The sequence below is a fragment of the Oenanthe melanoleuca genome, chromosome 1A, assembly GCF_029582105.1.
Source record: "Oenanthe melanoleuca isolate GR-GAL-2019-014 chromosome 1A, OMel1.0, whole genome shotgun sequence".
In the NCBI taxonomy this organism is placed as follows: Eukaryota; Metazoa; Chordata; class Aves; order Passeriformes; family Muscicapidae; genus Oenanthe; species Oenanthe melanoleuca.
In genome coordinates this window covers 5,041,745-5,054,283 of record NC_079334.1, presented here as the reverse complement: position 1 = coordinate 5,054,283, position 12,539 = coordinate 5,041,745, and the positions used below count along the sequence as shown (strand labels likewise).

Genomic DNA, 12,539 nt, shown 5'->3' with positions numbered 1-12,539 from the left:
TGATCGTGACACTCCTGACCTCCACCCAGGTATTTTTTCAGCTCTTAAACCAACTTTTGCATACAGAGGGAGAGAGATACAGGAAATATTGAGGTTACAAGTATGTGAATAGAAACTGACTCACCACAGTCCTTTGCTTGTTGGGCAGGAAGACTCTAACAATAGGCTTCTGTGGAGACTTAGGGTTATTCCGTGACATATCAGCAGGGTTTTGATAAACTGAAAGGGATGAAGGTGCTACAGAGAGGCTAGAGGAGGAAGATGATGCAACTGTGTCTGTTGAAGCTGAACTGGAGACAGAGAAATCAGTTCCATTCCCCATGGATTCCAGTAACTGCTGTTCTCTCTGCTGTAGAGCATCAAGCTTGCTGGTGTACTCTTCATAGGCCTGTGAAGGAACAGCAGCTGTTTTAATCATGAGTAGCCTCAGACAAAACCAGAAATCTAAATTCAGAACAAATGTAAAACAAAACAGCTACAAATCGAACACAAATTTCCCAGGAATCTGAACAAAATGGTCTGCCAAATTTTTCAGGATACAATGAAGAACATGATGTTAAACATTCTGAACCAACAAGCAATGTTTTAATAAATTAAATGAAGAAAAGGACCGAAGAAATCTTAAGTTACAGTTTCAAAGCACCTGCACTGAAGGCTCTAATTCACAACCACTTAAAAAAAAAAGACAAATCTTCAACCAATATTGTCAGCTGCATTGTTGAATTACTGTGCTCCAGATAAATTTACTGTTGGAATGACAGTTAAATATGTCCAATGCAATAATTAAGAGAAAGCTCAAATCTGCTTTTTATCACCTCTATCTGACTTCTCACCTAGCTCACTGTTTGCTATCCTTCACCTCCTGGCTCTGCCCTTTCATGTCAAATAGTACAAAAAATGTTTTTCAGATAGAACACAACACAGTTTGCCTATTTCAAAGCTATCCATAAACATGCAAAAGTGACACTTTGAAAGTTTTTTAACATCTTCTCAGCATATTTACGTAAAACCAAATTACACAGATCAAGTTTCTTAAACAAAAACATCAGCAATATTAAATTTGCCCATTAAATCTTTATTAAATCAAGTTAAACATTATCACCATATATCACAAATACATATCAGTATATATTTTTCTTTAAAGTTTGTTATTCACAACTTTGTAACAAGAAAATTTTTGATCGGTATCTAACACCAGAACCATTTCTTCAGTATATAAATTAGTAGAATATCTTAAAAAATCTGAATCACTTAAGCAATGTGTGTTTCACACTACAGAAGCATGTCAGTGTTAACTGACATATTTGGACCTTGTTTAGACATTTAAAGAAACAAAGATCTTCCAAATTGACACGTAAGCAGTAGGGAATGGAATTTTCTACTCTTCTCTACAGCAAGACCAAGATCCATACCAATATGCATAAATTCTTTAGTGATATTTTCAAGTATATCTAAACAAAAGAGAAATACTTTCTGGTCCTCTTTTTTTTTAAATTATTTATTTTACTTGCTTTCCTACTTTTTTTGTTCGTAACTGTTGCTAACTAAAGGTACAGGAGAACTGAACTGACCAATAAGTCTGCAGCTTCTACACGTGGAAGAGGAAAAATAAAAGGAAAAGACAATAACCTTTAGTAGTGCAAGAGACAAGTGCAGCACTACATTTTATTAGGAATTTATTTCTCCAGGTTAAATGTGCAGGCTCATCTAATCCAAACTGCTCTTGCTGTGTAAACAGGGGTTCATCCTTCCCTTTTTAAGAAAGCTTAGCATTCTTCCAGGATGGACCTATGTTCAAAATGTGTCATCACCCCCACACTCTTAACAAAGAAAATTATAATTTGACAGTGAGGACTAAGAAAGAAAAAGCATTTTAAAGAACAGTGGTGAACATCACAGTTGAAAATTCTAAATTTTACAGGTTCCACTTCTGATAAACATATATTAGTTGCAAGAAACTGAGATTTAGTATTTCTTCTAAAAACTGAAGATGTCTAGCACTTCATAAATAGACCCCAAACTCTGAGACTTAAAACTGAAACATTTTCACTCTAACCCAATTGTATTATTAAAAATAAATTGAAAGCTTACCCAACTATAAATAATGGTGGTTTTTGGCTGTACAGTAACACATGTGTCTCTCCTACTTCCAGGATCAACTTTGCATGGAAACTTGAGTAAAAGCTCCATGTGTCAAGAATTATTTTCAGTAAACAAAAATTAGGAAACATAAACTGTTACCATTTCACCAATACTGTTCTAAATACTTACTTCCCTTTCTCATGAACATTGCAAAATATTATTCAAACACACGCAACATTAGATTGCTTCCGGACACTCGTGGGTTTAGTTCCTTCACAAAATTACACACAACTTTCAAAATACTCCATCCTACAATGTTTACATTGGCAGCTTAATCTGTCACTAATGCAAACTCAAAGTCAAATGATTTATCTTAAGAGAATAAACAAAGAGTATGGAAAGCTGGGAGCTGCAGCTGGCTTTGGGTTCTACACCACCGATTTCTGCAAAAAGCTCCGTATTTTTTCTGAGAACAAAAGCTCTCAAGTACCATACAGTTATTTAGTGTCATAGCAGAAGATCCCTCAGTAAAACATAAAGGAATGAGAAAAGCATTGCTAGACTTTAAACACACTTTTCTCTTCTAAAGAAATTCTTCTTGTACAAAAGAAGCTACAGTACGTACAGCAGAAACAGTATCTCCAATAAAATTTAATTTCACAATGGTTAAGTTCTTGGGGGAAACAAAGTTTCATCTGATACTTAGCACCAATAGACCTTACAAAGACAACAGCACCAAGTCAAGACAGAATTATTCTATGGAGTTCAAGTCAAAGATTGCTACATCAGTAAAGCTGACCTATGGCAAGTATTTCTAGCTAAAAAGAAAGATCATGTTGCAGGTTTGGCCTGTCTACTAAACTGACCTGCAGTAGCACAGCCACCTTAGCAGGCATCAATAGCCACAAACCTTCAAGTCAGTCAAGGCTCTCTGGGTCAACTATGAGATTGATTTCTGACAGTGTTTTCCAAAAACAAACTAAAAAGAATAAAATTAAGTCTGTACAGAGCCAATAACGTGATGAATATTAAGATGAATATTCAAACAAATCATTAAATCAAGGATTCTAAAGGTATTTCAGAAGGATGAGTTTAGGAAATCTAGACTGCAATCCTATCAGTTTACATATTCCCATTAAGGAGTAATGTCCTACACAAATTTTGTCACAATTTGTCAATCTACACTAATCCTCTGGCTACCAAAATTAGAACAAAAAGTGAGTTTTAATTATATTGAATATCAGTATATTTGCACATCATACAATAGTTCCATACATGTGAGGACACCCCTGAGACTTCAGATAAGTAAAATGCATCAAGGCCTGATAATCTGCAAGGTCCAACTAAAGCTTTACAAGATGGAATGTTTATATACAATGTGCACACATACCAAAATACAATTGCTCTCTTGTTCTGCTGTATATATTCTGCAGTTTTAACTGTTGTACATACTCAAGAGTAGAAGCTTTAAAGTTACTTCTTAAATGTTGCAACTGACAAAATAAAAACTGACCTCAGAAGTCAACAGAATTTGAGAGATGTTATGCAGATGAGCCAAAAGAGTTTTGCTGATGAGGACAAAGGATTTTCTCAAAAAGACGTGTATTTTTTCTTACATATCATTTATATTATATTTGAAATTTGTTTTCTTGGGCTATGACCAGGCTATACATTCTACTGAAATCATCTAAGGAAATAAAAAGCCACAAGGCAGTGAAAAACCCAAGTAGCAAAATATGATTTGCCTCTGCCCCCTACAACAGCTGGTGAGAACACCAGTCCAAACTCAAGCAGGTAACTGTTACTGCCATGCTCTCTCTTCCTCAACCAACCTTAGATAATACCCACACCTTACAAGACTCAAAAGCCTAAACTACATGTTCCTGGTCTTTAAAACTGAGATTGTGTTTCTATTTAAAAGATGTCTGACCTTTTAGGCTGTTGATCAAATGCAAATCCCACTAAGTTAAATGGGAGCTGAAGATAGACAGTAACACACGTCACGATTTCTTCATTTAGTAAGACTCCTAAATCTGTACTTAGTCTAACTTTAGACATGCCAGTTTTGGTCCAACATATTTCAACAGCATCTGCTAAGAGCCTGGTAAAAACCAATCTGAAATTCCCCAGAGGGCCACCAGGTTTCCCAGTGTCTACACGCAGCGTTAGCGTTTTCCTGGAATCCCACAGTCTGGAACAATCTGAGATTCATCACCAAGATCTATTTTAGACTCTATCTGCATGCTGTTGCAATAAGCATACTTCAGATCAGCAAAGAGGTAATCTTCTTTAATTAACTAATTTGACCTCCTGCATGGATTCTTCAGATATACAAGAATAATTAAATACTCTCCTGACATTCAACAGCCAAACTCTCAAAACTGAGAACAGCAACACCTCTGAATAAAATACGTCCAGGCAAAGAGAAAGCTGGGGGGGGGGGGGGGGGGGGGAGGAAATCACAGTAGCTGGGGGCAAACATACCTCTACCTCCAGAATTCTCATTTTAAATTGCTTCCAAGAGTAGGAGTAAGAAAGAGAATGATTCTTTCAAGACAGTATTAGAAAGCTGACCAAGTTCTAAAACTTATTTTGATACCACTGTAATTTTATACATTTGCATACTGCTTCATTTTAGGTGGAGTTCAAATTTAAAAAGCCAAACCAGACAAACCCCAAAAGACCTGGCAGCTTAGTCTTGGACTGCTAACAGGTCCAGAACTCAACCCCATCCCAGACAACAATTCACACACGAATGGGCCAACACTGTTTCAGTGCCCACAGGTAAGTGCTGGCAGGTAATATTGTACACATGACTATGGGGCAAAAAGGACACACAAGAGTTGGGCAGTTTAAATAGGAAACACCTCCCTGAACAGTCATTAAGATCCTACAAAGGCTAATAAATCTGATTAAGTCATTTAAGCACTATCCCTCCCTTCTAAATTTGAGGTGCCTTTGGCCACCCTGGGTCTGTGCAACCCGTTCCAGTTTGTACACAGCATTTGTTACCAACATACAGGCCTTTATTCTCCTTTCCCTAACTCAGTTTATCCTGTTCACCAGTATTTTGTTGGTAGAGACAAAATAAATATAAATTTTGATGCATGTCCTAAAGAATACCCAACTCCATATTTTAACCTTTTTTTTTAAAGTGAATCCCAGGTTTTCCCAGTATCATAACAGCAGCCTTCTTTGCAGTAAATATTTCCAATATTTACAATGCTTAGACAAACCCTTAAGAAAAGGGTTTTTCCATGGTGAGTCACAAACTATGTATTTTGGGAAACATCACTTCAAGGACTCATATAACGCAGTAAGAAATTATGTGGGAAGACAAAAATCATTGATGCTTTCAGCTACTGAGATACAGAGTGCTTCCAAAAAGTGTGGTAAAACCTACTGAGAAGCTCCTGCAGCCTCTTTTCCAGGAGAAAATAAAAACACAATTAAAAATATTTCTGTATCTACTGAGTCAAGTAATTATTTCAAATATTTGGAGCACCTCTCCTAGAGACAGAGTGACAGAGTTGGAATTCTTCAGCTTAGAGAAAGCTCCAGGGAGACCTTACAGCACCTAAAGGGGCCCTGCAGGAAAGCTGGAGGGGGGCTTTTTACACAGGCATGTAGTGACAGGACAAGGAGGAATGGCTTTAGATTGAAAGAGGGCACGTTTAGATTTGATATTGGGAAGAAAGTGTGAGGGTGGTGATGCATGGAACAGGTTGCCCAGAGAAACTGAGGACACTCCATCCCTGTTCTGGGCCAGGCTGGATGGGGCATTGAGCAAGTTGCTCTACTACTGAAAGGTTCCCAGCCCATGACAGGGGGGGTTAGAACTTGATCTTTAAGGCCACTTCCAGCCCAGACCATTCTGTGGTTTGACAGTGATTTCCAGGGGTCTGTTTGAGCTGAGGTCACACACAGCAAATGGGAAAAGTTAAAAGCCAAGATTATATAAGAAGGAAATTTGGCCATTTTTGGATTTTAATACAGTCATTGCTTACTAGATTTATTCTTTCTTCCAGACAGAACCAACAGAAATGTTTTTCTTACCATCATATTAGAGAATGTTGACGAGATTCCCAAAGCTATTACTAATTACAGTGATTACAAGAAAATTGTGTGGTTAACAACAAATGTTCTTTTCTTTCTTCTGTACATTTTGTTTGCTCCCCTTGTACCTTAGCCACATACTCAGAAGTGTCTCTGCAGTTTTGGCCTCCTCTTCAACCCTAATTTTCCTGCCCAGGCAGGATCAAGGCAAGTAACTTGCTGCCCTTCAGCTTCACACTACATTTTCCACCCAGGCTGGCACACTCTGCTCTACTCCCCCTGCTGCACACTCACCTTTATAAGGCCATCACTGAGGAGTGATGGATCAAGGCAGGGAGATACCCCTAAATCTGAGCATCCTCTCTTGAAGGAATAATTAAATAAATGCTGAACTCAACAAAACACAAGTCAATCCCTTTCAGTATTTCAAGAAAAGCACTCCTCTTTTGTAGTCAGTTGATGAAACCTGAAATGATGGCTGCAACAACAGCTGTCAGCTTTAAAGTTCTTTTGACGTAAAATGCACTGACACCCTCTCCTGAATTTGGGAAAAAAAATAAAACTGAGGGGTGTGAAAATTTTGTCTTCACTCTCAGACGCACACAGAAACAAAAGCTTCTATTTCTTGAGCAACTGTAACTAAGGCATAAATTCCTTTTTATTTTTAAATGAGATGTATGTTTTATATTGAATGAACAAATAATTTTACTATAACCTTTGAATGTTCAATTTTCAGAATTATTTTCTTGTTGAATTCTTCACCTTTCTCACAAGCTTCTGCTCTCCCCAACCCTTCCTTTCACTTTTAACTGAAATGCAATGCTGCCACCAGGTTCAACCACAACTTGACAGGTCTTCAGAGGCAGCTCCAACAGAGGCCAGGAGCTGGTGTACAGGGTGCTGCAAGTTCTGTGAACATGAGCAGGTAGTGAGAAGTGTAGTCAAAGATGTAGAGCCAGACAGGAATACAAAAGAACCAAACAAAACCTATGATACTGAAACTCTACATGAAAATGGATTGATAGCTGTCAAACTCATCAGAAGAATAAAAATAGCCATGGTTTTGCAGGAAGCATTACAATAAAACTGGATGTTTACATCTAGTGAAAAGCAATACAGGTGAAAGCAAAAGTGTTCATTTGCAGATGCTCACCTGGCATCTAGTTTTGGCTAATTTCAACTTTTGCTAAAAGGAGACAACGTGCTAGCTGATATCAATCTCAAGAGATGACCAAGAGGCACAGTCTACTCTCTTAAGGAGTCCTTAAGAGCCACTCACACTTTATGGAAGATGCAAAGAGGTCAGAGCAGCAGAAGGATTTTAAAATTAACATCAATACAGGCTGAGGGATGAAGGGATTGAGAGCAACTCTGCAGAACAGGTACTGGTGAATGGGAAGTTGGACATGAGCTGGCACTCACAGCCCAGAAAGCCAAGCCTATCTTGGGCTGCATCAAAAGCAGCATGGCCAGCAGGTCAAGAGGTGATTCTGCCCCTCTTGTGAGACCCCACTGGAGTGCTGCACCCAGCTCTGGCCTCCCAACTGAGAAGGACATTGACCTGTTGAAGAGTGTACAAGGAAGGTGACAGAGACAATGAGAGGGCTGGAGCACCTCTCCTATGAAGACAGGCTGAGAGAGCTGTGATTGCTCAGCCTGTAATAGCTGAAGGGCCTTTTGATATTTCAAGTGATCTATCAGAAACATGGGGACAGACTATTTAGGCCTGCTGTTACAGGACAAGGGCTGATGGTTTTAAACTACAAGAGGATAGATCCAGACTAGAAATGAGGAAGAAAACTTTTATGGTGAGAGTGGTAAAGCACCTCTCTGGGCACAGATTGCCCAGAGAGGTAGGTGGTGGATGCCCCATCCCTGGAAATGTTCAAGGCCAGGTTGGATGATGCTCTGAGCAACCTGATCTAGTTGCAGATGTCCCTGCTCATTGCAGGGAGGGTTAAACTGGACAAAGATCCTTAAAGATCCTTTCCAACCCAATCCATTCTATGAATCTAAGGCAACAAAGGGAAGGGTGATGCAGTTCAAGCAACACACTAGCAAAATCACCCATACGGATTCTGGGTAAAAGCAGGACTACACTACAGCTAGAAATGAGTTTTTGGCAAAGCAATAAAAATAGAAAGATCAGAAGGTGATGGATGGAATCTAAGTTCCATTACCTCCCCATCTCTTTTGGTGAGAGCACACAGACCACATCAAGACACAGACTACAGGCAAGAGCTTAAGGACAAAGAAGAGCCCTCCACAGCAGTCAGTGATGACTCCCAGGTACAGAACTTGAGCCCCAGACCCAACATCACACACTAACTCTGTACATGGGAAGTTTGCTATTCCTAACACACATCAGACAGACATTTTTAAAATTTGTTTCAAAACTACTGTGCTTTCTTAGTTTTGCATTTGCTAGAGGCAAACATGTTCTTTCATACTTTATCATACTACATTCAAAACTTTTTACATACAGCTTTGTCCTTCTGTGCTGCAACCAGAGTTTTTCTGGCTCTTTCTCTGACAAGTGATGGACTACAGGAAGTCAAAACATGAGCTCTAGCAGTGACAGGTTAGATTCAGATAAATTGCTGCCAAGTAAATGCTGAGAACAGAAAGCAAGCCCTGTCTTGACCAAGCCAAAAGGTGGGAAAGGTACACAAAGGACAAAGTAAGAAACTGCTGCTGGATTGAAACGAACAGTCAAAGGTGGAGAGTAATCTTGCTTCTAACTGTATCTGGCACTCAGTAATAGATTTCTTTTTCTTTTTTCCTTTCACACTTTAGTTCTACCACAGGAAGTCTACACACTAAACAAATTACAGGTCTGCAGCATTTAATCCTGTTCACCTTGATAAACACATCTGAGGGTGATCTAATCTATGTTAATGACCATCCAAATAAAAAGTTCCTTTCCACTCTCACACCATCTTCTAGCTCTCAGCTCACAGGTGGAAACCCTTTCCCTTCCCTAATCTTAACCACAGGTTTGGGGCTCACTGACTTCATGATCTGGTTTAAACTACTACCTGGATGGTCAAGTAATCCAATAATTTCCAATCCAAAAAATCCAGTCCAATTTTCCTTACAGGTTAGTGACTGGTACTGGCTTAGTCACTGCCAGTACTGCAAGTACCTGAACAAAGGAAGCAGAGGAACCACATAGCAAAGAGCTGGGAAGAACAAGCTTTTCATTTCAGCCACAGTGGGCTCTTTCCACAGGACTTCTCATGGGATAACAACTGCAAAAGCACAATGTCAGCTCCTTTCCCCTTCATCCCAAAGGCCTGTGGCTCCCTAGTCTGTAGCAGCAGTACTTGTCCCAAGTGCTGATGATCCAGTGGAATTCACTGCAGCACAGGAACACCCTGCTTTGCCTCACAGGGTTGCCCTACCACACTGATGAGCCACAGCTGGAGCTTCATCTCAATGGCACATGGATCCACTGAACTTGCAAATCTGCTTTCAGCTTCATGGTTTGTGGTCACCAGCTATTTCAGACTTACTCTCCAAGCTGTCATAATCATTTCCCAGTACCTATTTATCACTGCAAATGCTCTTTTCCCTATCAATGTTTGTTCCTCCAGTACAAACACAGAGCTTCCAGTAATGGATCTTGGTTTTAGTAAAAGCAAGTGACAAATAGTTGTGATGAAATAACAACTTTCCTACCTTAAATCCAGACTTAGTATAGACTATGTTCATTATTATTGTGGTTTGATACACAATCTAACAAAACCCAGTTGCATGTGGCAATAATAAATCCAGACATATGGAATGAACCAGTCCTTGTGAAAACAGAGGTGTGCTTCAACATAGCAGAGTGGATAAAACAGTGATAGCACTGATTCAATACTCCCATTTCACATTAGCAATAAGTAAAGCAACTGCCAAGGGCCTCATCTGACCTTAACTGTTAAGGACATAATGTCAACGTTTGTATAATCAACCTAGTGCCCTGCTCTGACATATTAAGATAAAAGCTCAGAAGTACCTGAAATAATGAGATCTTTATTTTTAATTACCCAGTACCTTTAGGCAGCAATTACAAATAAAAGGACTACAAAAGAAATCTAGTTGACCTCCAGTTATTTCAATACTTGAGAGAAGTACAAAAAGGGCAGGTTTGAAGCACATGACACCTGTTCAGTTTCTAATAGAGGTAACTTTGGCATGCAGCTTTTTAAGCCCTTAATGGTCCTATGTCAGCACAACTCTATGAATCTGGAGTGCTGAAAGAACACAGACAATGAATTTGTAGTTAGTTTACAAATTAAAAATTTTACTCCACCCCATAATTTTATGTATTTCTGTAAGAAGTTCCCTTCTACTAATGTAATTTTTTTCGATTATACATGTCTATTTTCCAAAGACAAAAAAAGGGAAGTCAGCTGCTTTAAAAGCAAAGTTAGTCTTAGAAAATGTTTTCAGGTGTATATATTGGCTTTTAACAGAGAATGACTTTCTCCATCTTCTCTGCCCTGGCCCCAACACAGAGGCTTGACATTTCTATTGCACCAATATTACTATTACACCATACCACAGATCTTCCCCTACTGAATCCCAGGAATCCCATACAGTTCCTTTCTATCTCTTAGCAGAAAGTTCAGTTTGCAATGCACAAGGAGAATATTCCCTTTTACTACAGGCATTCTCAATTTTAGCCTCAGATACTTCATATAAGATTAAGATAACACAACATGCATCTAACCACATTTGTTTGAATGTAAACTTACCTCTAAATATATTGATGGTGGGTTATGCTCTCCTCCAAATTTGTCTAGCAGTGCTTCTATATGTTCTTGTGTCAATTTAATCATCTGTTTGATGTTCCACACCTATAACAGAAAATTAAAAGTTTTAGTTATCAAAGGATGCCTAGCAAATCTGTGCTAGAACAAAACAAGCATCTCCCAATATTTAGTAAGAGAAGTCCATAACAAAAAACTTAATTATCAATAAGTGAGTGCAAAAGGCTATTCTGTTCATCCAGTGTCAGTAACAGTTTGCTTCTGAAATAAACAGAAAAACTTATATTTAGTTCTAAAATTCATGACCAATTGAATAAACAACTTCTAAGAATGGCTCACTTTTCTTCATCAACCACACTGAGTATTTTTGTTGCAAGGCATTGCAAACCAATTTCTACAGTACTACAAAATTTAGTGGAGGAGTTTTTCTATTAAACCTTAGCAATGTCTGTTACAAATACTCAGAAACCCAGACCTAGAGCTCTATTTACATGGCAATAGGACATCTTGATTTTTAAGAGAACCCTCTATGTCTCCACTTCTATATTCAGTCTATCCTGCAAGCTACAGACCTTGGACATGACCTAAAAAACATTTATCTCCTGTGCACAGAGATGACCTACAGCATTGTAGCCGTGAAACCACTCATGTTGCTACTCACTCTTCACAACTGGAGAAAGTCCACTTTAGGACTTGGATACTACTGTAGGTGAACAGTATCATGAATCTGAATTTTTACCTAAAAAAGGCAGCAAGGCACAAAAGCAAACCTTTAAAGCAATAATGCTATGCTGATATAAGAAGCAAGACCAAGCAAAATCAGAAATCTATAACAGGAGATGAGGGAGGAAGAGAGGAGAATTGCTCCTTCATACATACTTTTTACTTATCAGAAAAAAAATTACTCAATCAGGTTTTTAGAACCAGGATGCTCTAAAAAGCATCCCCAGGATGCTTCTTCCAAAGACAGTTTAAAGACCCCTGTTACCTTTTCCAGTTTATCTTTTTTCTGCTCCATGGATTATAATATATAATACACAGTCTCAAGATCAGGTCTCAATATCCAAATTGTGACAACCTACCTCTGCAAAAAGACCATGCAAACAATTTCACATTCCATGCAATCCAAGATGGATCAAAACAAGTTTTAATACGTGAACTGAGAAGTTCACAAACAAATTCTAAAAAACTATACTTGCACTTTGCACATCACCTTATTCACCCAGTCTATTTCTAGACATCAGTTATCTGCCAGCAATCTCCTGAAGTAAACTAATGATTGATTCGCTTCTAGCCCAATTTTTTGAACAGATACCAGAACAAAGACTTCATCAAGAAGCTGCAGCTGAACAAAAATAGTTTGCCCAGGAACAAGCAAACCAAGCTACAAAGAGTGAGAGTGGGGGGATACCAAAAAATGTGCTACTCAAGTATTCTGTATGTAAATTCCCTTGAGGCAATGGTGGGAGTCAACCTGCAATCATTTATCAGTGAATCAAGAGAAGGTTTTCTGTATTTGGTTAGTTTTTCCTAAGATGCAAGGACTAGTTGTATCCTTGGTGAAAAGAACAAGCATGAAGCAACATCTTATCAATTAACCTGTTCAATACAAGGCTTAGGATGTTGTTTTACCATGTAACT

The 12,539-nt window shown here is 38.6% G+C and overlaps 1 protein-coding gene across 1 annotated transcript in view; it reads right to left on the bottom strand.

The window, feature by feature from the left end:
* The window catches only part of BRAF (B-Raf proto-oncogene, serine/threonine kinase), an 81,610-nt gene that overhangs the window by 55,054 nt on the left and 14,017 nt on the right, over positions 1 to 12,539 (bottom strand). The window contains exons 2-3 of the mRNA XM_056511287.1: positions 10,884 to 10,985; positions 125 to 388 (exon numbers count right to left, since the gene is read on the bottom strand). Of these exons, the coding sequence (XP_056367262.1) occupies positions 125 to 388; positions 10,884 to 10,985 (366 nt within the window). The remainder of the gene's footprint in view (positions 1 to 124; positions 389 to 10,883; positions 10,986 to 12,539) is intronic.